This window comes from Seriola dumerili, unplaced genomic scaffold, assembly GCF_002260705.1.
Source record: "Seriola dumerili isolate Sdu_G_001 unplaced genomic scaffold, Sdu_1.0 BDQW01000113.1, whole genome shotgun sequence".
Taxonomy (NCBI): domain Eukaryota; kingdom Metazoa; phylum Chordata; class Actinopteri; order Carangiformes; family Carangidae; genus Seriola; species Seriola dumerili.
Genome location: NW_019174368.1, coordinates 2,343,133 through 2,368,557, shown reverse-complemented (window position 1 = coordinate 2,368,557; position 25,425 = coordinate 2,343,133). Strand labels below are relative to the sequence as shown.

The 25,425-nt window shown below is 44.5% G+C and overlaps 1 protein-coding gene across 1 annotated transcript in view; it reads right to left on the bottom strand.

The window, feature by feature from the left end:
* Positions 1-7,727: 7,727 nt before the first annotated feature.
* LOC111223739 (glutamate receptor ionotropic, NMDA 2B-like) overlaps positions 7,728-25,425 on the bottom strand; it is a 77,199-nt gene continuing 59,501 nt past the window's right edge. The window contains exons 8-15 of the mRNA XM_022748000.1: positions 24,361-24,514; positions 23,243-23,368; positions 19,986-20,215; positions 19,649-19,809; positions 18,463-18,650; positions 13,990-14,228; positions 7,972-10,028; positions 7,728-7,920 (exon numbers count right to left, since the gene is read on the bottom strand). Of these exons, the coding sequence (XP_022603721.1) occupies positions 7,728-7,920; positions 7,972-10,028; positions 13,990-14,228; positions 18,463-18,650; positions 19,649-19,809; positions 19,986-20,215; positions 23,243-23,368; positions 24,361-24,514 (3,348 nt within the window). The remainder of the gene's footprint in view (positions 7,921-7,971; positions 10,029-13,989; positions 14,229-18,462; positions 18,651-19,648; positions 19,810-19,985; positions 20,216-23,242; positions 23,369-24,360; positions 24,515-25,425) is intronic.

The following is a 25,425-nucleotide window of genomic DNA, read 5'->3' as shown; positions in this document are numbered from 1 at the left end:
TGGGAAAAACTTACACGGCTGGTATGTTGGATTTGAGTGGTTGTTTTTGTGATGAGAGAAAGTCAAAAGAAAAAAAAAAGCATCATTGAGAACAGGCTAATCACTACGCCCCACAATAAAGCTCTGCAATATTCCAATCTTCATCTCTCATCTCCGTGAGCATTAATTTCAAATTTCAAGCTACCCTGCCGTTCGTACGTTCTACAACTTACAACCATGGAATCCTACAGAGAAAAAAAAAAAAAAAGAGGGATACATCTCCTGACATTAGCAGGCCGAGCTAATGCACATGGTTTTTTTAGCTTTGATTTCCTCTGGGATGTTTTGCCTGTATCCTCCTGATGTTTATTCATACATTTAAATAAACATGTTGTTTCAAGGGAGTCTGCTCAGTACAAGCAACAATATAACTGAAAATAAATGAAAGAGCAGTGGAGACTGCTGGAAGATAAATGCCACTTCTCAAATGACAGTTGATGGCAATTGCTTTAGACAGGAGGGTTTCTCTCATTTACTTTCCATCATCCTGATTATTTTCCAACCTGTCCCGCTCTCCCGACCTCAGATAATTATTATGCATTCGTTGAAAAGACATCCTCAATCTCACGTTGATGTACTGATTTAAATAAAGGTGAACAAAAAAAAGAAAAAAAAAAGAGCATAACATTGTTACACCCACCAGTGTTGTGCTGAACTGAAACGGTGGCCTCGTTTTTCAACTTTCAGACACACAGCAGCTGTGCCTGAGCGCGAGGAGAAGAAAAGCATAATGGGATATCTTACTTGACACAGGTCCACTGTTACTGCTGCGCAGTCCAGCGCAGGTAGCAATGATGGGTGTGTGTGTGTGTGTGGTGGGTGGTGAGGGTTGTGGGTAGGTGGGGTTGGGGTGAAGAGAGCAGCCTGAGAGAGCCTGAGGGGGCTGGACGCCATCAGACGAGGCTTGTGCAGTAGCGCCAGCAGCAGTGTGGATTGTTAGAGGGACAGACCCAGACCCAAACCATATCCACCATACCAGTCACCCATATGGGCCCTGGTCTTCTCAGCAGACCCCCCCCACCCGCACCCACCCACAGGAGACTGCGGCCGGCCAGGAGACAGAGAGAGAGTCAGCTTCGTGTGTGCGGGAAAGAATCATTGTTTTGAGAGCACTACAAAAGATGTGTTTTGTGAAAAGAAAGCGAAAAAAGAGAGAGGAGAGGCAGAGAGAGGAGAGAGAGAGAGAGAGAGACCAGAGCATGCTCTACGAAGAGTCGTGTGTGTTCAGAAAGAGAGATAGAGAGAGAGAGAGATTAAAGACAAGAAGCTAGAGAGCCAGACAGGACTGGCTTGTGTGTGTGTGTTGTGTGTGTGTGTGTGTGTGTGTGTAGTGTGTGTGTGTGACACTACACGTAATAGTGTGTGTGTGTTCACTTACAGTGGGCAGACAGACCCAGTCAAAAACTGCTGAGACGTGAGAGAGACATGCACAAGCGATGCAAAGAAAAGGGGGGAACATTTCTTCGGGGCCCATACAATGAAGCAGCCGAATCAGACGAATTCAGCGACCGTCTGTGCATGTGCGTCTCACAGCACTTCAAAATCCAGAGGTAAGCACAAGAGAAAGCTTAAAAAGAGACTCACGTATGCCATATGCGCTGAAACTGTATAGTTGTTTTATATTAATTAATAACTCAACACTTCATTTGTTCATCAGTGTAACAAAAGAAGAAAGAAATAGTCTTATTGAGCAACTTATAATTGTAGATATCAGTATTATCCTTATTAGAAGTACCTTAATGATGTTTTTTTTTGCAATTTTTGTCATGACGTGGTTAATTTTTGTATTGAGATTAACTTTGATCGTTTCCATACAAAAAAAAGAAGGTAAAATTGTTTTCCCCCAATATTCAGTATCTTACACAACCTGTACAATTATTTGTTTTGTGTGGTTTTTGTTCGTATGGTGTAAAAATTTTGGTATTATTTCAAAGAAAAGAGGGCCACAAAAAAGAGAAAAAGAATGGCCAAGAATAATTATGTTTATCATTTATGTATACAATTGATACTATTCATATGTTACATTTTTTTTTGTTCAACCCACAGTAAATTTTAATCAGGGCTATGTGCAGCTCTCAGTGAAGATGTGTTTTTCATAAACCTGTTCACCTTGTTGAAATACATTTAAGGAGCAACCCCTTATGTCATGTTATCATCAGTTCATCCAGGTGAAGCGCATCCACTCTACCTGTCACATGGATGATAAAGATGGAAAACAGCAATATTAACAAAACAAATAAAACTGTACACAATTTAATAACAAAAAGTTTGTATGCATCAATATAAGCCAATATCAATACATATTAATCCACGTACCACACAGATAAGAACTTTAAAATATTAGTAAACAAGTTTTGTGTAATGGATTCGGGTGAACTGCTAAAATCACATGGGACTTCACGACACGGTCAGTCATATTCACAGTATAATTTCCTCCTGTCTGCATAGATGAAAATCACACAAGTGACCTCATTGAATAATAAAAAAATAAATAAATCAATAAAATCAGCAGTTACAACTCAGTCTTCCATGAACAAACATGTCAATATCTTCCCTCAAAAAAAAAGAAAAAAAAGAAAAAAGAAAGAAATACTAAATAATATGCAAAAATACATTTTCACGCGTCAGTTGAAGCGGCGCTCGATCCCTGCAGCCGACCACGTCACGCTGTTATTTGGTTCCATGTGTCAGGAATTCTCCTGACAGATAAACACACGTCAGCTGAGGTGGTATTTACATCTTCCACCTTCAGGATGTTCCAGCCCACTAACTTTCCACGAGCCATTTTCTTGTGTTGTTCAAAAAAAAAAAAAAAAAGAAAAAGAAAAAGTGACACAGTGTTTTTGCTCTACATGAAGCGTTTGAGTAAATGTGTTGTGGCATGCTCGTGTGCAGAGAAGGAAGGCTGGAACCAAACCTGGCCTTAAGGGTAACAAAGACTCTGACGAGCCCCTGCTCCTCCGCTGTCCCGGCGACCTGCGCATGCGGCTGCACAGCAGAGCAGAGCGGAGCAGCTGGAGGTGGGTGAAGGCCTGATGATAGCATGTTTACCACAGTGTCAGGTGCACCTCCGCTTCCCATCAGTAGCTGTAAACTCGGCCCTAGCTCGCCTTCCAGTGCAGGACAAAACAAAAACAAACAAACCCCCCCCCCCAAAAAAAAAAACGACATGAACTGATGTGGTTGGGCACATACAGTGTACAGTAATTACAAATGCTTATTGCAAATGAGGAGAATAAACATGGTGGTTGTGTGAAAAATATGCAAACCTAACAGAGTTTATGTGCACATGGATACATTTTTCACTTGTTCAATCAACCCTCAAGACATGAAAGCAGTTGAGAAGAAAACAGGAAGAGAGAGATGAATTTCTTCTCTCAGGGCTGTGGAGAAGATTATTAGAGACTTATTGGAATCAGTAGCACACAGAAGAAGAGCAGGCGGAAATAATTCCTGACTGCTATTGGGGACAAAATTGCATATGTTACACAACAAAAATTACAAATTTAGTACTTGTCTCATACAGAGGGAACAAGCATGCACCAAAGTTTGCACAAAATAAATTAGAATCCAAAGCATTAAGTGTTTGCAGCTGTCAAATAACACAGTTTAGTAAATATGTGAGTAAAATATAGCAACAACAAGTTGATTCCCCTGAAGCGAAGCTCGACATAAAATGAAACATGACAGAACAATGTTTCCACTTTTAATAAGGGTTGCAAAATGCAATTTCAGCTTCAAATGGATTCGTCAGTAGATGAAACTTCATCGTATCTGGTGCTGAAATCCTCAGCAATAGTTTAACAAATCAACACTGGGAAATCTCCAGGTGTGCTTCGGCGTGTGTTCATAGTGTGTGCACGTGTGTTGCGTGTGTTTATATGCGTGCGTGGGCGTGCGTGCGTCGTGTCGTGCGTATGTATATATCTTCCTGTTTACCACAGTGATGCTCTATCCCAACGTAGAGGGGAACAGGATAGGCCGGGCCGACTTATGGCTCTAAATTTCTGTGTGCAATCACCGTTAGAGCCCAGGTCAAAAAAGAAAAAAGAGAAAAAGAAAAAAAAAAGAAAAACAGAAGAAAAAAAAAACGGGGCAAACAAAAACACAAATGTCTCGTAAGTTTTTTAACAAAGGATTGGTGTTAAAAATGAAGGATCACAATATACTGCCCTCTATATGCAAAATTATCATTCTATGTATACATGTAATATTGTATTACTAGTAAATGTGTTAGATAAATTGAATTGATCTCAAAAAGCATGAAGAAGAGCTTACCTTAAAAAGAGAGAATATCTAACACAATTCAACGGAAACTTAGCAAAGGACTCCTAAAAACTAAACTTTCCCCTTTTATCACCAAAGTCTACACCTCAAATAAGCATTATCCTCCAATTTCCAAACACTTTAGTGAAAAATAAGAAAAAGCATAATTCTTAACATAAATCAGTATACTGGTTGGTAAACTATCATAATCAAGTAAACATGAGATTGAAAGAAAAAGAGGTTCAATTATATCACTTATGATTAGTAATAATTTGTGTCTTAACTATATTTTTGCATATTTTTGTTCATGTGTTTTTTTTGTTTTTTATGAATTTTTTATTATTGTTTTGTTTATTTCTTAAATTGCTTGTAAAACATATTGAAAGTTACATCCTGTCTGTCTGTTTACTGTACAAAGTGAAAAGAGTTTAAATATATTTATTTACAAGGAAAAGATTGAACGTACTAATGCTGACACTGATTGATGCTCCATCCCACGTCTCGCTTCTGCTCCGTTCTGATTTTCCTCGTCGTTTCCCCTCGCTCTCCCCGTCGCCTTCTCACAACCTTCATCGCTGATTAATGGTTGACCTGACTTTCAAAAATGTGTGCGTATTAAAAATTCCAGAGATCCCAATGTATTTTATTGGGAGAGTCATTTATTGGGGGTGGGTTGGGGGGGTGGGGGTGGGGGGGTTTGGTGGGAAGGGGGGGTGATTCTGTTTGATTTAAGGCTAACTCGATCAGTCTCACTTGGACAGTGTTAACAGAGGCTGTTGGATTTATGAATAGTTATCAAGCAGGTTAGTGGGGGTGTGGAGGGGTGGCGGGTAAGCTGTTATCATTCAATCGTGACTTGCTTTCCTTCACACACACACACACGCACACACGCACACGCACACTAACCTATTACATTGGTGCATTTAGATGCGGGTATAAGATAGAAGAACGCACTGACAAAGATCACACTCTACACCCTCCAGCAGCTCCAGTCTCAGGCCAGCACTCCTGCACAATCTCCTGCAGCCCTTGAACTTCTGACACCGGCAGCTAATCGAAGATCAAACCTTTAAATAACTAATAGAGGCTTCCTTATTCTGTAACAGTTAATATGATGGAGTACATCAGACAGCTGCGGGGGGGGGGGGGGGGTGGGTGGGTGGAGGGGGTGGAGGGATGGGTGATTGGATGATAAGGCATGTCTACTGAGTGCCTGAACCTACACTGAGTAAAAAGGTCCTGTGCAATAAATGAGGCCTCTTCAGCTAAAAAGACTATCTACATTAGTCAAGAAAAAAAAAAAAAAAAGAAAAAGCCTTAAAAGCTTTTTGCAAGATGGCCGCCTTACTGACGCCTCAGTCAGTGTTCAAGAGGCCTCTCTCAAATAGACATCCTCCTTCGGCTCAAGCTTTTATCAGCATCATTGTCATGGGGCAACAACACTTCTCCTACACATCTCGTAGCATTTGGACTACATAAACGACAGTGCATATATTGTCCGGACAGAGCTTCCTGTGCGCGCCTCTCAGACTGCTTACGTGAGTGAAAAGTAATGCCGTCTACGAGATACTAGTGAGAGGCCTGAAAAAAGTAAGTGCCTGGTGACTGTTGTTATGTAACCTGAATAAAAGAAGTGGTCTAAAGGCTGCCGTGTTGTGAAGTGAGACCCATCGGTCTATCCGTGACAGTGGGACATCCTGAATACAACTGCTTCATAAAGCACTGCCCATACTTGACATATGAAATTATTTTACGAAGTTATAAAACATCTCCAACGGCGTCTAGTATCTAAACCATCGGGGTGCGGCGTCTCAAGCCTGCCGTAAAATGTTTACTGCAGTTTTGGCTCAATAAATGTGAAGAAAGAAGAGAACGCCGCAGCAGCAGCCTAAGAGCATGCTGGTCCGTCCCGGTGCTCGTCGCGTCGAGGACCACGTGTGAACTGGAGGACTCATCCACTGGAGACCATTAAGGCACGTCCTTCCTCTCAGTTTCTTCAGCCTCTGACGAAAAAACGTGTTGTTCACAGTAACACAAGTTCAGACCGACAAAAACTGTTTGTGTTTAAGTGTGTGTGTGTGTGTGTGTGTGTGTGTGCGCTTGATTTGTAATGTCTTGAAACATCAAGTAAGGATCTGTCAGCTCAAAACGCGTCTTCCAGATCCGGTTTTTCCAAGAGGAGCAAATAAATGAATGAGCATGGAGTAAAATATTCTACAGAAAACAGAAAAACAGGAGTTAAGGACTCAGTCTTTCTGGCTTGTTGGTTGAACTCAGAACAACCTTCCTGCTGCCACCAGGGGCGACGGCAGATACTGAAACAGCAGTGAAATATTCTACCAACAGAACATAAAACAGGAAAAACTTAAGTGATATCATAAGCTGTGTTATCATAATCAATACTAACATCTTTGTTATTCACAATGTTATCAATATTATTGTTGTTCTTATACCCTGTTTTTTTCTATAAGAATATCTTATTATCATTCTTGATTGTATTTCTCATAGCAAACAAGATCGGCTCTTTTGGCGTCAGGGATGAGGAGGAGGAGGAGGAGGAAGAGCGGGAGGGGGGGCGAGAGAAAAAGAGGGGAGAGAGGGAGAACAGAGGAGTGGGACGCAGGGATGACGGAGAGAGAGAGAGAGAGAGAGAGAGAGAGATGGACAGGCCGGGCTGTCTCCTTCCAGAGAGAGAGCGAGCGAGAGAGAGAGAGGAGGAGGAGAGAGAAGCACTAGTCATCTCTTGTGTCGCGGCTCTGGTAACCGTGACAATGTCTCCTCTTCCGTTGTGACACAGGGGCAGATGGGCAGTTCGCTTCTCCCTCTCTCTCTCTCTCCCTCTCTCTCTCTCTCTCTCTCTCTCTCTGCGCTCTCGCAGTCTTTCCTCATGAGCCCCCTCAGCGGGAGCTCTCGGACGGCCGTCACACGTCCAGTATCAAACCAAGGCGAGGTGTCGTCTCTCTCTCTCTCTGCGATAATAACCGAGCGCGCTGACTTCTGCCTCACTGGTGCAGGAGGTGATGGACTTGTTGCGTTGAGTGCGTCTGTGAGCTCGAGGGGAATGTTAATCGACTGTGTTTGGACATTAAAGTACAGTAGCTTTGGCCGTTTCAGAGTGTCCTGATTTTTTCTTTTTAACCCACATTTTCTTGCCAAAAAAAAGAAAATACAAAAAAAAATAAAAAAAAATAATCAAGACTTTTTCCATTTGTCTTTCATCTTATTTTTCTACTCCACAGTCTCTTCCCTCTCTGTCTCTCATCTTGCTGTCTCAATATGGGCTCGGTTTGCAGTGTGCGGACAGCGTCTTTAAAAATCATCCCTGATCTCCTAACACTGCAGGCCTCCACTCCTCTCCTCCTCCTCCTCCTCCTCCCTCGCCTTCATCCGCTCCTCCTCCTCCCCCTCCCTTTCTTTCTCTCTCACACGTCAGACTCAATGCTGGAGAGTTTCTCGTACACATGGCCATTGCTTCCATTGAAGGGACGTGGGGGGCCGACCCCCAACATGGAGCCGTGGTGGTTCATTCCACCGAGGCTGAGCTCTTTTGGGAACCGGGGGGCTACGTTGGACATCACCCCAGCCGTGGCAGACGCTGGCAGGTATGACGTCGTGCTCATCTGGCCCCTGAAGTCACTTCGGCTGTTTTTGGCAACTTGTTGCTGCTGCTGTTGCTTTTTCATGTAATACTGTTTGGCTCCGTGCATCAGACACTGGTCGTCCCCAAAGGTGGGTATAAAGGGGTTTTGGTTTACCCGGTCGGGGTAAAGGGATTTGGATAAAGAGAACGCTGCCCCACCTCCTCCTTCCATCAAAGACCTGTCCCTGTCTCTAATGTCTCTCTCTCCGATGGAGCGGCGGTGGAGGCCGTCTCCGCCTCTAAACAGACCAAATGGCGAGCCGGGTCCTTTCCGGCCCTCACCTCCATAAAACAACGGGTCCCTGTCTCTTTCCCTCTCTCTCTCCGAGCCCCCGTGGCGCTCAAATATGTGTGCGAAGGGGCTGGTGCCCTCCATGTAGCGTTCTTTCTCCTTCAAGCTTACACTCCTGGGTGGGGGCAGCATCCCTCCCATACCTGGACCGCTCATCCCTCCGCCTCCTCCTAGACCCCCCATCAAACTTCCCATCCCACCTGACTCCTCTTTCTGAAGGTCGACAAATGTGTCATAGGAGTGCTGCCGCCTAAGTGGCTTGCCGAATCCTCCGCTCTTCCTCCTCTGCTGGGCCTGAGATTGAGACTGAGGGCCTGCGCCCATACCTCCTCCTCCTCCCCCACCTTTGCCTCCCCCCATCTGTTCCAAGAGGTGGTTGTTGTCCTCGCTGATATCATAGAGGTTTCCTGTCTTTTTACAGCCCTCGCAGCGCATGCAGGTGGCAGAGCTGGGGCGGCTGTTTCCTCCGCCTCCCGAGGTCCCGCAGCTCATACCACCACCATACCCGCCGCCACCCCCTCCATGCATGGACATCTGCTTGCCCCCTCCTCCGCCGCTAGCCCGACAGTTTCTGCACTCCCACTCTCCCCCCGCCAGCCCAGATCCTCCCCCGCTCTTTGAATCGGACTTTTTGGGTTTGCTCTTAAGAAAGTCATCCACTGGAACCAGGGTGGTGCAGGCCCCCACACCCCCGTCTCTGTTCCCGGGGCCGTCTGTCAGGTCCACATGCTCCCACTGAGGGACGCCCTCTTTGGGCCGAAACTGGTCCAAATAAAAATCCCTAACGCTCTCCTTTTCTCTGAAGATATAGGAGTTCCCGTCGTTGTTTCCTCCTCCACCTCCTCCTCCTCCTCTCTTGCGGTCAGCGGGCAGAAGTGGCGGGGAGGTGGAGCGGTGGCTGTGGTAGTGGTGGTGGCTGATGTGGTAGGGTTTCCTCCTGTAGCCCAGCTCAATCTCGTCCAGCTCCCGTCTGGACTTGGCAGAGGCCGGCCTCTTCTTCAGGCTATCTCGGTACTGTTTGCGCTTCTTGGCGTTGCCCTCCAGGTTTCCGTAAGTGACCGTGTGCGTGGAAATGTCAGAGACGTCGGAGCGTATATTCCCATCGTCGTCTCCTCTCCCTCCACAGTAACCATGCCCAGGGATGAAGGTGGAACTCGAGGCGCCTCCTTTAAAAGAGAACTTCCCGTACAGGTCTGGCAGGCCTCCCTTGAAGCTCTGGCCGGAGGGAGGAGTCTGTCCGGACAGGAGGTCAAACTTGCTCATGTTCCTGTGGGTCAGTGCTGAGCAGGGCTGGGTGGTGAAAATAGGAGCCACCCCTCCACCCAGGCTGTCACAGTCGAACATGCCGCCCTCCAGAGAGCTAGCGCTGCCCAAACTATGGGGCCGGTTGGCAGGAGGTCCACTGAGCCCCAGCGTTGAGCCGTGGTGGTGCAGGTAGTGGTCCTGGTACAGATTACTGTCCTTCAGGTGGAGGTTGCCAAACGTCCTCTCCACCTCACTGATGTAGTCACTGAACATGTTGTCTTCTGGTAGGTACGGAGCCTTGCAGTCCGAGTGGCCCGCCAGGCTGCGGCGGTGTTCGGAGATATCGTAAACGGAGGATTCGCGTCGGATGAAGTCCAGCGCGCTGTGCGGCGAGCCGTTCACCCCGGACAGGGACGCCATGTTCTTGGCGGTGCGTAGGAGGCGCATGATGTTGGAATGGGTGTTGTTCATGGTGGCCGACGGGGAGTTCAGCGCCGAGCTGCTCTTCTCCTCAATCTGCACCCCGTGGATACAGCTGTAGATGCCCTGTGAGGGGGAGACACAGGCAGGAGACGGCATTAAACGCTGCACAACGTCAACTCTTATCATTCACCGCCCGCCCCTGCTTTCTTGATGAGGTAAAGTGAGAGCAGCTCTTTCTGCTGATGCTGTCAATACCTTTCCCAGTAAGTGCTGTACACTGTACAGTATGCACATGTAATTTATAGGCAGTGGAGATAAAGTGAAAGTGTGCGAGCGAGCACACAGCATGAAGATTCAGAGAGGATCGTGTCGCTGGATGGAGGATGATTGATAAAGGCAAAGAGGCCGTAAAAACCCTCGAGTCTCGCTGGTCAATACCTTTAATCAATGTGATTAGAATTCAGCTGACAATATCCTCCGGCAGTTATTAAACACCTCAGTTCCACTGGCCCTCGGAGCCACCGGCCACAACACAATCCCCTCTGAAGATAAAGGCCAAGCCGAGGAGACGCCGGCTGAGCGTCACAGTGACAGAAAGATGAACTGCCCCATTTGCATTCAGTGATGTACGATACAATATTCAGATAAAAAATGGATGTACAGAGGAGAACAAACCAGCGCGTGACAGATGGGGACGGTAAAGGATCAGATCAATTCCAAACAATGATTTTACTCTGTTTTCCTGGACGTCTGTAGATGGCTGTAGGAAATAAAGGGACGCTGCCCACTGTTAGAGATCAAAGATCAGCCGACCTACGCCCTGCTCTCCACTGCGGGGGTCAGGACCCTGCCGAGAGGTTAGGGGTCAGCGGCTGTCAGATATTCTCCACTGTTAAGCTACGACTCTTCCCCGTCTCCTCCCTTTATCCGCTAATATGACTCGTTGACCCTTGGTTCTCCTTCCCCTGGCCACTCGTTTCTGCTAGTTAATTAGCTGCGCGGACAGTGCCTGCATTGCAGCAGAAAGGCCTTCATCCCTCACTCCGGGTTTTATAGATAATGTTATTACTTCTTTCAATTTCACAGTCTGTTAACAGCCAAGTATGTAAAGCTTGACAGTGGCTAAAAGCGAGAGAGGTTAACATAAATACAAAGTGACTCGACGGTATTTGAACCATCTGGGATTTGGACGAATGTATTCCCCCACCTGCGTGATATTATTTCCACTTCGAACATCTTTCAGTGTTTGTCTGGTCCTTATCCGTCTCATCTCTGTTTCTCTTTTCCATCTGCCTGTTTGTATAATTTGTCACCACTTCATCTCTTTTGTTTTTCTTCTTTTATTGTCCTGATTACACCCCCACCTGTTGCTGAATCTGTCGCTGATCTTCCCTCCCGTGAGATCTATGACATAATCGCATCTTGGGATGAATTTTTTTTTTCTTCCCCCCCCCCACAAGCATCCACCTTAATCTGAGGATTATCTTTCCCCATTAGGTTTTCACCTGTGTAGATCTCAAGATTGTGTCGTATTGAGCAGTGGCGGTGTTGGAGGGCAAGGTCAGACACACACTCGCACTGCACTCAGACGGACAGAGTTAATACTGGAGTGCATCAAATCTTGGACATTTAACAAAGCCATTGCTGCTTCGTCTTCGGCAGCAGATTTTGTCTACTCCACATGCCCACATATTGTAACAGTTGGCAGACTGCTGCCGGCCTGGTGCTACAGTAGCTGGTTATTTGGACAGAATGTGTGAATAGCAATAATTGCGGCCTGAGGGTTCCTAAAAATTTTCAATCCACCGGGGGATCACAGTAAAATCTATAAGTGATTACACCAGTACAGAGAGGCAGGAAATCAACAAATAACTAGCTGCCTCGTATGTACCGCTGCATATAGACGACTACTGTACATGCAGCAGCTTATACTCTAATACCGCCTGTGTGAGGTGCAAGTATATGGTGCTAAATGGAAATGAACGCAGTCATGATGCGACGTGAGGGCTGCGAGAAGAGGGGTGATTAAACCTCTAATACATTTACCGTTCTACAGTCATTAGAGGCTTTTTAAATCGATATAATTAATTTGTTTCAGTGTTGCAGGTGGGAGCTGGAGGAGCAGGTAGCCAGGGGAGAGCCGCTCACAAAGCCGCCGAGCCCCTCCGAGGGAGGGAGCGTTTAACCGACCGTGAAGCCATGACTGAAGCCACGTGACTCACGCCGACCATGACAGATGTCTCATTTTTTACACTGCCGGGCCTAAATGTTAATTGCGGCAATAACAATAAAGTTTATTGGATTATGCTGTGAAATTAAAAAAGCGGAATCAATCTGAGTGGCAGCGCAAGAAAGGAGAAAAGAAAAGGGAAGAAACGGCCGAAGCTGGAGAGACAACACTCCAGCGAATGAGAGAGAGAGACAATGTGACGCTGTGGCCGAGGACTGTGGAAAGATAATAAACGATAATTTCCACTGCTGTTGTTTCATAATGCCCGAGCTCTGTGCCACATATGCAAATGAACATTCGATGAATATTTTAACGTTGTGATTCATTTGATTTTATTTGTGGAAGCCCATTGTTCATTTATGTTGTCACACTGCAGCAAAGACAGAGGTAATTTCTGTAAATGACAGCAATCACTGAATGTTATACAAAGCATAAATTGCTCGCAGATCCAGTTCCCATACAAATTATAATGGTGTAATAATCAAAAACAACGCCAAGCAGCCTGTCTTTGGAAATGAGAAGTCAGCTGACATTTTAGCAACTGGTACTTTGTGCTGCTTCTACACAAACAGACACAGACACGCACACACAACCGTAAACAAGGCAGCAGCAACGACATAAAATTAACACCATACAAAATAATCAAAGTTGGGCACTGGAGCGTAATATTAGAGCAGAGAGGGGAAAATGTTATGTTGGTTTTTTTTTTTTTTTTGGGGGGGGGGGTTTTCTGAAGCCTTGCTGTCTTGCACAAAGCAGCGCCGGCACGACACCAGCATATCAAATGGGAGAGAGAGAGAGAGAGAGAGAGAGAGAGAGAGAGAGAGAGAGAGAGAGCAGCAGTGTGTGTGCTGTAAATTAGCCACGTGGTTTAGCCCGCAGCGGTTCACCTTCAGAGGCACACAGTGAATTACACCGGAGCCATGTCAAAACAATTGGAATGCAAATCAAATACCTCGGGGGTGACTTTGGTCCCCTGGGATCCGGTAATCTACCCTCACCGGTTCTGTGGCTGATTTTAGTTGAGTGAAATATTGATTTTGGCTCAACATTTTGTAAATATTTACCTCATGGACGTCAGAAAAGGCCTAGGCGTCGAAAAAACCAAAAGGAGAGAGCTCCTATAGCTGTTTATACCCCGGAAGCGAGGATTTGGTTTGGTTGGTCACGTAGGACACGAGCTCATTCACAACGTTCAATGAACCCTTTCATTTCAGAGACATAAGAGGGAGTAAAGCTGATGATGGAGGGACGAATAAATGAAGGTGAATTTACAGACAAGGAGGAGTCAGCGATGAAGAGGTTAATTGGAGAATTATAACCCGTCTTTTAAAGCAGGAGTCAAGTGAGGTGCTAGGCTTTTAGAGAGCGCTCACAATAATAATCAGCTCTCAGAAAACAGTTGTGGTTGTGTAATCAAATTTTCAAAGACATGATTTCTTCATCTGCTCCTCCAAGCAATTTAAACACTTGAAAAAAATACAACGAAACCCCAATGAACTTTCCAGAAGTTTTCACCTTTGGTTTTAACTTTGGCAAAGACGGCGGAGTGGCTGCTGAAGGCTGTACGGAAGTTTGCAGGGAAGCGGATGTTTTATTTGTATCAGCCACGGCGGAAAGAGGGCCAGGTTGCAAAGTGTGATACTACCGGGCTTATGCTGGATATTGATGCTTGGAAACACAAGCAAGGTGTTAAATGTGTGGCTCTGTCTTGAACAGACTTTATCTGAATGTGTAATTCTGAATATTTAGCTGATTAACAGTTTTCCAACAGTGGTAATTCTGCTGCGCCACACACTCGTACACATCTGCTTCCAACATGAACAAAAGCTGTATTTTCTTGTAATTTCTCACCCTGCTGATGCTGAAGACGAAGCCGGGCTGGCCCGAGCACACGCCCATGAAGCAGAAGCGAAGCTGCCAGTAGAACCAGTGTTCACAGATGAAGGTGATGAGCGACAGAGCCATGGCCGCGCCGAGCATGTAGAAGACGCCGGCCATGTTGTCCACGTCCAGCTGGCTGGACATCACCTCGTTCTTCTCGTGGTGGCAGATCCCCGTCAGCCACAGGGACTCCAGCTCCTCCATCTCACCTGGATGGAGGGAATGTAAGGGAGTGGGGAGAGGATGAAGGGAGAAACAGATGGCATGGAGAGTGAAGAAGGCAGTGAGAGGTGGATGAGAGGGCAGGACAGAAGAGGGATGGTAAATAGGTGGAGGAAGTGGGATGGACAGAAGAATAAAAGGAGACGAGACGCCATGATGACATGCGGAGCGGTGTTTTTATAATTCATATGGGAATTGAAATAAAGGGGTGTGAAAAAAAGTGGGAAGGAATGTAAAATATGGAGTAGAAAGGAGGGATATGATGTAATAACAGGATGGGTATTGGAGGACACAAGGGATGGAGAGATGATGCAACAGAAGAAGAGAGGAGGAGAGATGGCGGGCAGGCGGGGTGGAAGGGGAGTCAGGAGAGTTAGAAGTGAAACACAGCTCTCAGTTTTGCAGCAGACATCACAACTCACAGGATAAGAGTAAAACACACACACGCGCGCACGCCATTGGTCACATGCTAATTTCACTCACCTGATCTGAACGCACCTCTGTTAATAACTGTCTGTGGGTTTTTTATAACAAGCATCTAAATTAAATGCTATGCAAATTGTAAAGAACAGGTGTTTGCATGTGTGTGTGTATGTGTGTGTGTGTGTGTGTGTGGGTTCGAGCGGCTGCCCATGCCTCTGACGCTGGTCCCTGAGCTTCTGGTCTCTTTTGTGGGTCACCTTCTGTTTCATCACGAGCTGTTCTCTATCAAAGCCGACTGTGGCAGGACAGGCGTCGCTTAATTAATCATACATTCAGCCGCTGTCGCTGCACGTCGCCGCGACTCTTGCACCGGAGCACTGGCTGGCCTCCGGAACAACAACAACAACAACAACAACAACAACAACAACAACGGAGCTCCACAGCATACAAACGCAGGCAGCGGCACCGCACACGTGCATGCCGGCAAAACTACACAGAACACAGATCATGCAACTGCCTCTGGTCATATCTACTGATAAACAGATAAATTGTAACTGTGACAATTCTGTGTCCATTTTGACGCGATAGTTTATGTTGTTTATTGGTCATCTGACACGTGGTGTGAGGAGGACTGTCCCTGACCGGATTTGAATGCAGGAAATCACAGTTACACACTTTGTGCTCGAGACTTCTATGAAGGTTCAACACGGTTAAAAGTGACTGTCAATAAATAATATTTTTTCATTATTAACACATTTTTTTTCAGGGCAACTATAATAATGTTTTAGACTGATGAAGGTGTTGTTTTTCTATAGTGCCATAGTTTGACTATGGATATACTTTAAGATGTTTCTCTGTTTATCTCAAAGTCTGAGGTCTTTGATTTTTATGATGAAGTTGATTTTTACTGTTTAGTGTACACAACACTTCAGTTTGACATTTCTGTAATACTGTCATTTCAATTTCTGGCAAAGTTAGATGAAAAGATTAATACTTGTTTCATGTCTGTACGCTAAACATGAAGCTACCGCCAGCTAAGTTAGCTTAGCTTAGCAAAGAAATAGGGAGGAACAGCTAACCTGGCTAAGTTTGAAGGCAACAAAATCCCAGACTAGCATCTCCAAATTAACTAACTGACAGGTGACATTTCATTAGTTTAATCATGGCAAAAACCCAACTGTAAAAACAACCATTAGCTATTTAACAGGTGGTTATGTGCCTAGCTATTTCTTTATGCTAAGCTAAGCTAACCAGCTGCTGACAGTAGCTTCACATTTACCGTACAGACTTAATTTCCAGCTCTCCACCAGAAAGCAAATAAGCATCTTAATAACATAATAAATGTTTAATTATTGCCCCTTGCTCTGGACAATAATGCAAGGGGAATTAAATTAAGTAAAAATGAAATAAACACTGGAAGATTAAACTGAGAGAATGACAATGAATCATACAACAATCATACTGGACAGTTATAAATTGTTTTTGGTTTTTCCCATTAAACTTTATTGTCATCTTCTTTCCTGTTTCCCTCTTCTTACCTCGTTAGTCCAATAAGTAAAAGTATGGAATAATGGAATACATAAATTTAAGTGGTTTATTAAATCAGATAAAATAGTTTAAAAAGTATGTTTTAAAACTGAGGGAAAAGTAATTATTTTCTAACTGATGTCTCTGATATCTCTGAAATGATGCAACAGGTATTTCATTGGCTTCAAGGGCAAAAAGTCATTAAAACTCTTCTATCTTTCCATCCAACAGCTAATTAGAAAATCACCAATCAAAAAAAAAAAAAAATTTCACAACAGCTGTGATGTATTTTTTGCTCATGTCTGCGTCAAACTACCCAGACTCCCTTCCAGCCTTCGTACCAGGCCACTGGGCTTTCCACGTGAGTCTGATCACTTTCTAGGCCACCAGGAGGGGAGTGGATGGTGAGACGTGGCAAAGTGACATTGAAATCCTGAGAGGGTGCGAGACAGGGCCGCTTGGTTCCTGTATAAATGTTGTTGCAGCGGCGGGGGGGGGGTTACTGCGAGCCGACCCATATTCAAACACACACACATACACATGTGCTCATACAAAAACATACACACACATACACACACACATTGATACATGTTGGAAAAATACATTTTGTCAGTTAAACACATAAATAATCAAACCTATAATCAATAAGTCACTCTTTCTGAATTGTATGTAGGTTAATAAAAATAAACCTGTGTCACAAATAGTCAGAAACTCTACTGCTCTCTCTTTATCTCTCTAACACACACACACACACACACACACACACACTACTCTCTCTTATACACGTAGGCACTCTCATTTCAGAGGCATGACCCATATTCACATGTGCGTGCACACACACACACACACACACACACAAACTCGCAAACTCATGCACACACGCTGTCGAAATACACCAGGAGCTATGCTGGCACCCCTAACTGGGACGCACTATAGTGGACCCCGGAGGGCCCTTGGTTCAGGATGCTCACAACACGCTGGACCATGCCCAAATAAACTAGCTACAACACAGACGCCAAACTTCCATTACATTTCCCATTCGGAATTGAGCTGTATATCAAAGCAGGACATTGTGAAATTAGACTGTTAAAGTCGATAAACTCAGCGAGCAGCCGTTGTCTGTGACGTTTTGACTTGTTTACGATGAAGAGTTTTTGCTTGAAAACCATAAAGCATGTACTATATGGGTAAGGAATGGACATTTTGAACACATTTCATTTCACTCCCTGCTCGTTCTGAGATTCATTAATGCTCCAGCCAGAGCTGACAGGAATGAAGTGCGTTTCAAAAGAACAAGCCCTGGAGAGCTTGAACAGTCTCCCGTAAAAGGCGAGCGTGATCATAAAGCGTATGGCCCCCACGGTGGAGCTAAATCTCAACTTATATTTCTAGCAGCACCTTTTCTCTCTGTACTGGATGTATAAGGGAGAGTGGGTTTACTGTACATTTGACTTGCAGAGCCAGTTAAACACTAAAATTGTGGCCCCTTACACAAACTACGAGTTTCTCCTCCCTCTGCTAGTTCTTATTCTAAACAGATGGGAGTGGGTGAAACCAAGAGTATGACTAACCTTTTTTTTTTTTTTTTTGCATGAGATAAGGGCAGATATTCTTGCAAATATTGTATTTTAAAATAATATAGATAAGAAATAAACTTGTGGGGAAATTGTGAGCAAATCCAAGTGCCTCAAATTAGCTCTTGAAGGATGGCCATTAGAATTTCAATATTATTCTCATAGATTTGGTCATGGTTATGGTTATGGTGACACTGTATACACTGAGTTCATTCCTGAGATCTGGGAATGTCTCAGACATAAATGACATTAGTAAACTGTCCGTGCTGATGCATCGGAGTTCACTCAGACCGTACTTACTGTAGCTGTGCACTCAGTGTTTTGAGGTGTTATTACCAGTTTAGATCAACTCTTAACTAAACCCCCAGATCCCAGCAATTAACTTGTTGAGTACCATGTTATCATAATACTTGATACATGGTAGAAACTGTAGCCTAAGTCAATAAAATACGCCCACAGTTGAAATAAGCCAGACTTCTCCTTTAATGTTTGTCGGGCTGTCAATCAGTTTCCTTCCCTGGTAGAGTAGAGTATTATCTCAGTGACTATCCGGTGCATCTTTTGAGTAATTAAATATACAGCTCATCACATCAACGCAGCTGTATGCACGACAGAGTCTCTGCTCACTGAGGGCATTAAGCTGTGCAGTATCTATGAATAAATGAGGAAACGAAAAGAAAACAGCACACTGTCTCACCGTCTCCAAAGAGCTGCAGGATGGCCAGGTCCACATGTCTCTTCCAGAGTGACTCCTTCTGGATGGCGATGCCATAACCCGTGGTGGCGAAGATGTAGCCGCTGCCAATGGTCACCAGCTTGCAGCCCTCGTCCCTGCCAGCCATGTAGTTCAGTACGGCTGCATCATAAATGAAAGCGTCTAGTTTGCTAATGAAAAAGAGAGAGAGGGAGAAAGAGGGAGAGAGTGAGAGAAAGAGAGAGAGAGAGAGAGAGATAGGTTACAATTAATTAGCACTTAGGAGTCAGACATCACTGCTGCAACATTCCAATTAACCTGCTAAATAGCACTAAGCTGCTGATAAGTGTAATAGACTTCCACTTGGTTTGCCAAAGGCTGGAGCTGGCACACAGACTGGCGAAAAGGCACACTCGATGAAAACTGAAGAGGGGGAGTCCAAGTATTATTGGAGTTTTTCAACTACAATATGTTTACATGAAAACAAGTAGAAAAAGGACATAAACAAGACACTTTAGCATGGACTAATTTTCTCCCCACGATTTGTACTTTGTATTTCAGCATATGATGACTATATAATGACCCTATGACCTTCCCATATTTTCAGGGTGCTGTTCACCGCCACTCTCTCCTGCTTCTGATTGCCTTAAAAACTATGACAGCTGCTGCAGTTAAATTGAATTCAACCCCTTGAACTCAACGTAATAAAAAAGGATTTACGAAATGTTAAAAATGAGAAGGATTAAATATCATCCCAGTTAACAAAATTAAACTTCTGGTCCATCATATGCCTGGATCTTCGGCCCAAGTACGGCCCACATATTCCCACACCTGGGCAGATTCTGGCTGCGACCGTTCGGTATTAGTCGGAATATTTTCTGTGTTTGGGCCAGAATTGGTCCCGATGTGCAAGTAACATCTGAATCGTGCTGTGCATGGGCCAGATTTGGGCCGTAGAACCGGGCATATACTGGGCCAGAAGAAAAGAAGCATGTGGCCCAAGTATGAGCCAGATTTATTTTGCTATCTGAGATAAAGTTTAAAACGTTTACTACTTTAAACTCATTTTGTTACGAAAATCTTTTTGCTAGCATTGTAACAGTTGGTCAAAGTCTGTGGTTTTACCATAGATCTGAAATCAAACTACGACTATCAAACAACAGGTGTATTTTACTGTGCAGGTCCTCACCCGGCCTTGAGACTCTGCAGAGCCTCGTTGACGTTTCTCTGGTGGAACTTGGTCATGTAGGAGTGCATTTCTGGGTAGTTGTTCCTAATGTTCCTCTCCGTGCTCCCATTTGGGACAGTGCCGAACCGAAAAGGAGGCGAGAAGTCATTCGGACTCTGGAACTAAATACACAACACGGAGCAATTGAGAGACAGCGAGAGGGAGAGAGAGAGAGAGAGAGAGAGAGAGAGGCATGTAAAAACATCTTCTTTACACACCTGAGGTACAGATGAGAAAAAGAAGACGGGGGAGATTAGGAGAGAGCAGCACATGATCAAAGAAAAATCTTTCATCATACCTTTTTGTCTGAGAGACCAGACACCTGGTCCACGTATTCCTCCTGGATCATGAAAGCGGCCAGGTTGGCAGTGTAAGAGGCCAGGAAGATGACAGCAAAGAAGGCCCACACTGACACCATGATCTTACTGGTGGTGCCTTTGGGATTCTGCACCGGCACAGAGTTGTTGAAGACCAGACCCCACAGCAGCCAGATGGCTTTACCGATGGTGAAGGATGGACCGTGAGGCTCTGAAAGAAACGGTCGCGGTTAAAGAACACGTGACAGATCAACTCTGTCGGACTGTTGGACTGCTTCTAATGAGCTGAGCAGGGATTTCATTTAGTAGCAGGAAACTGAAGGTCGTCTTTAATTCAGTCATTGGTCGGAGTTTGCTTTAGGAAGGAAACATGCTCATACCCTGGTCTGGCATCTACAGTAAACAGCTGTTGTTTCTTACTTCATACTAACAGCACAGTAATGTCGGACGCTGGTCCACATTCATATCTTACTCAGGAAGAATTGTAAATAAATAAATAAGTTTGTCCAGCACTTTGGTTTATGTCCAAATACCTTCAAAACCAGTGACATTCCCATCTGACTCAGCTGCACATTTTGTGTTCACTGTTAGCTAGCAAAGGTTAGCGTGCTAATAATATGAGATGGTGAACATCGGTGTGCTAGCTTGGCCTTCGTGAGCATATTACCATGCTAGCGTTAGCATTCACAGCTGCTAGCACAGTTGTAGATTCTTGTGGTGTTATTTTATGTCACTTTTATCGACTTTATACACTCAGCTGCCAGTTTACTGTCTGGTGCAACAGTCCTGCAACAAAACCCACCTTCATAAGAGTACTTTAATGCTCAGCTCTGTTTTGCAGAGTATTGATTCAACTGTACTGTCGTTCTGGAGGCTGCAGTTTGTGGTGCTGTTGAAATATATTGCATTATACAGAAACAGACACCTTAGACACCTGAACACAATACAATTCAAAAGCACCACAAACTGCTGCCTCCAAACCGACCACACAGTTAAATCAATGCCTGTCAAACACTGTTTCAACAAAAACTGAACATTATAACCTTCATGAGAGGAGGATTTATGTTTTAAAAACTGTCCATATATAGCACCAGTGTGAATTTAATTAATACATTTTTGATTTTTTGCAGGAACTGTGTTGATTCAATTCATCCATGAGCATCTGACAGAAGACTGGTTCATTCCAGCCATTATACTGTGATTAGGAGTTGGTTCAAAATGTTTGTGTGTGGGTACGTGTGAGAGAGAAAGAGAGAGTGTATGTGTGTGTGTGTGTGTGTGTGTGTGGGTGTTTATTGTTGTAAGAAGCTTTTGTTCATGGACAAACCGACTTTATCGTGCCAAATATCTCCTCTGTGAAGTTTGCAAGAAAGTTGGTTAAATGAATTGGGCAAAGACTTTACAAATCCACAGTCAAGCCATTGATACATTATTGCGTCGAATCCTTTGAGTCCAAACTTCGATCTGCACTCTTCATGATACCAAACTCCCACAGCGCTACAAGCAGATAAAACAAGGAGGCACACAGAAGAGAACAGCGCTTTAGGGAGGGCTACATCTCCTCCAGAACATGATGAAGGATGAGAGGAATGAAAAAAAGATAGCCATTGTCTATATATAGCCACATCAGAGACAGAGTTGTGGGAAGACATTGATTTTTTTTTTTTTCTTTTCTTTTTGATTCTTATCTTTTTGGTGAGGGAGATCTAACACAAAAGTAGCCCCTTGCTGTCGGCGCTGACGTGTGATTTTGGGAAATATGGAAATGAATGCAAATGACTGGTCCGGTGTGAAGGAAGCAGCACTAGAGGTGTGTTGAAACCAAAGCAGAGAGACACACCTGTAAATGATAAAAAAAAAAAAAAGAAAAAAAGAAAGAGAGCAGCGAGGAGGAAGAGGATGAAGAGGAGGAGAGGAGAATGAAGTCATTGGGTCAGCGAGGACGGCTGGTGTATATGTGGAGGCGGCTCGCAGTGTCTGTTTGTCTGTTTCTCCGTCAGTCTTTGTGCGAAAAGACAATTCGTACGAGACGACCCGCAGACAGAAAGCATTAACCTGCAAAGCTTCTGTACCTGTGGTTGTTTTTTTTTTTTTTTTTTGTCTGGAGTGAATTACTAGTTGGAGCATCACACATCGAACACTCGCTCACTGAAGGACTAAACTGCCTGCCGCCATGTTCTCTGTAAACTTTGGATCCTCATCAAACTTCATCAGCAAAGACGAAAGTATTTTTTTATGTTTTCATCCCCAGGCAGATAACACTTGGCTTGATTAAGAACCATTCCACCATCTTTTTCTTTTTTTTTTCTTTGCCAAAACTTTTGTACTGCTTTCATGCGCTGGTGGCAGTCTCACATCCAAGTCATCATTCAAGTCTGGCTGCTCAACATCCTGCCGTTTAGAAGCTATTCAGAAAATCAGAAACCAAGAAAATGTCAGAAAATTAAACCCAACAGGGAAATAAACACTGCAGAGTGTTGGTTGTGGTAGTGTGTACAACCCACCAGCTTTCAGGGTTATTATTTCATTTATCAGATTGGGCAAATTGGTGAAAAGTAGCCTGTGAAAATGGTGATGCCAACAACAAAAAAAAAAAAAAGTCCTGTGTTATTTCACGTATTTGCTTTGGTTTGCGTTTGTGTTAGAAGTGTGATTCTCAGACCCACTAACGCATCCTCACTGTTCATCAAGAGGCAATCCTGTCTCCTACACAGTACACTTATATACCACTAATTTGCTTGGGCAAATATGTTTTGGATTAAACGTGGTGGGTTGTTGTGGCACACGAAGCACCAGACTTCAATATGTCACCAACGCCTGATGAACATTGACTGTGCTGCCAGTCGACGATGATGATGATGATGTTCAGAATGACTGATTTCTGTTGGCAGTGGCGGTTTTGTTGTTATGTAGATAAACAGAATTACATTTGTTAGGAAAAATGGATTCTGCACACTGCAAATGATCTGTTTAAAAATTTACAAAGAAACAGAAAAGAGGAAGTACACAAGTCCAACTTTTACTTTTTCCCAAAGTAAAACATCATTTCACATTTTGTAATTTCACTGCTCAACTCAACCTAAGCGCGCGCCCTCCCATCTGGTGTTTTCTGCATTTATTTGCATCTATATCCTCAAACAGTAGTGCAGGTACCATGCCTGTGTCTACGTGTGTGTGTGTGTGTGTGTGTGTGTGTGTGTGTGTGTGTGTGTGTGTGTGTTGAGCTGAGGCCTCTCACCTTTGCCGTCAGCCAGACAGCGGTTGTAGCCCACAGGGCTGAAGTACTCGAATATAAACACAGCCACTGCTGACACCAGCAACAGCATCACAAACATCATCACCCACACATCCGCACTGAAGGGCTCTGGAGGGAGGGAGACAAGGGAGGGGAGGGATTGAGGGAGGGAGCATGGACGGATGGAGATAAGGAAAAGAGAAGAAGGGGGATGGGGGGGGGTGAGGGTTGTGAGGAGGAAGAAGATGGGGAAGTGGCGAGGGACATTGGGATGGCGGGAGGAATAGGGGAAAAGAGTGAGGGCGGCAGAGAGAAAGAGAGGAAGTGAAAATGAAGCAAGAGAGGGAGAGGGCAAGAGAGATATGCAAATGTAGTGCGCCAGATTGAGAAGAGGAAGGAAGAGTCAGAGAAATGGAGTGGGAGTGGGAAATATAAGAGGGCAAAGAGACAGGGAGAGGAAAAGAGAATAAATACACAGTTAGCCATATTTTCACGTACTCCACTGTAACTCCTCAGAACATGAATGCATTAAAACGAGGCTCTAATCTCTCGGTGTGTCCACTAAAATCACATTTCACTCAACTGGACTGACTGGACAAAGATCCATGTAACACACACAACTCAGCCTGTCAGTGAAAAGACAATTACATCAAACTTAAATAAGAGTTCAAGTCTTTTTCCAAAGGCTTTTTGAAACCGATCTGCGGTGTCTCCGAGTCAAAACAGATCAACGTACCAAACATGTAGACATAAAGTATTTGATATATATATATATAGAATCAAAATGTGTTTGTCTTTATTGTAGCAGCTCTTACGGCAGATGCAAATTTCAGCTTTGAAGCGTCAATGCTTTAGGACTGTAGAGCACAGAACACAGAACCTAAAGCCACCGTTTCCAACCAGGAAGAGGAGGCCATTACCGAAACAGCTGTTCTAATAACCGCTACGACACTCTGTAGAAAAGATAACAATCCTACACGACTGATTGTTGGCTTTGCTTTTATGTTTTATGAAACCCTCGCGGTCACGATGTTCATAGAAAATGTCAGGATGTGACCTTGAGTGACCTCTTCCTTTCACCCATCCCTCAGCTCCTGACAGCCGACTCCTGCGTTCCTCACCTAAGAAGGCCGAGGGCGAGACGGTGCCGTTGCTACGGGAGACCATGACGCTGATGCCCGTCTCGATGAAAGGGACGGAAAAGTCGATGACCTCCGACCTCTCCTCGTTGATGGTCAAAGAGCCGACGGCCATGTGGGCGTTCTTTAACACCACCTAGGCAAGAGGAGGGGAAACAGAAAGAAGGACACCGTCGTTTACAACCATCATCCATCATCTCATCCAACAAGCAACAACCGACTGGAGCGATGTGAGCTAATGAGCGCACTTTAAAGGACGAATCTGTTCTAAAACTTCAGTTTTTCCCTGAGGGGTGAACGCCTTGTGTGCTGCGGCAACAAACAAAAAAAACATTCAAAAAACTCATTTAACACAGTCAAGAATAGCTTATAGTAAAAAAAAAACAGCGTAAAAATAGCATTTCACAGCGATCAGTTCACTTGAAGGTGATTGTGGCGTCTTTCTAAATGTGAGTGATTCTTGTTTGACAGCGACAGAGGTGGACGTCTCTACAGTGTGCACTTCAACGAGGCTCCAAATGGCTTTTGTGATTGCGCCTTTGCATTTCTGGGTCCATTCTGTTGTCGGTTCTGTTCTTAATTCACTGGATGAATGTGAATAAGCCTCTTAGCAGTAATGTAATCCATTAAGAGCAAATATCGGGTTTTAGTGTTGAGCCCTTAGATGCATCATTTTACACTGATGTGCAGCGATTACACAGATAAACTCGGCTGTGCTGTAGAAGAGGGCGAAACGGCAATTTGTCAACTGACCACGATGCAACTCAGCAACAGGTCTGTTCTGAGTGCTACCAGTTGCTGTCTGCATTAACGTGTATGAAGCAGCAGATTCAGACACTCTCTCTTTTAGCTACCAAAGGGTATTCTGGGAAATGTAGGAGACAAAATCTGACATAACAGCAGACGGGACAGTGGATGCATTAAAAAAGAATCAGCGAGGGGAAAGAAATATACGAAACTGGAGACGTTAGAGATGAGAGAGAGGGAGCACGGCAGGTGAGACAGAAGGCCATCACGCTTTACACACACACACACACACACACACAC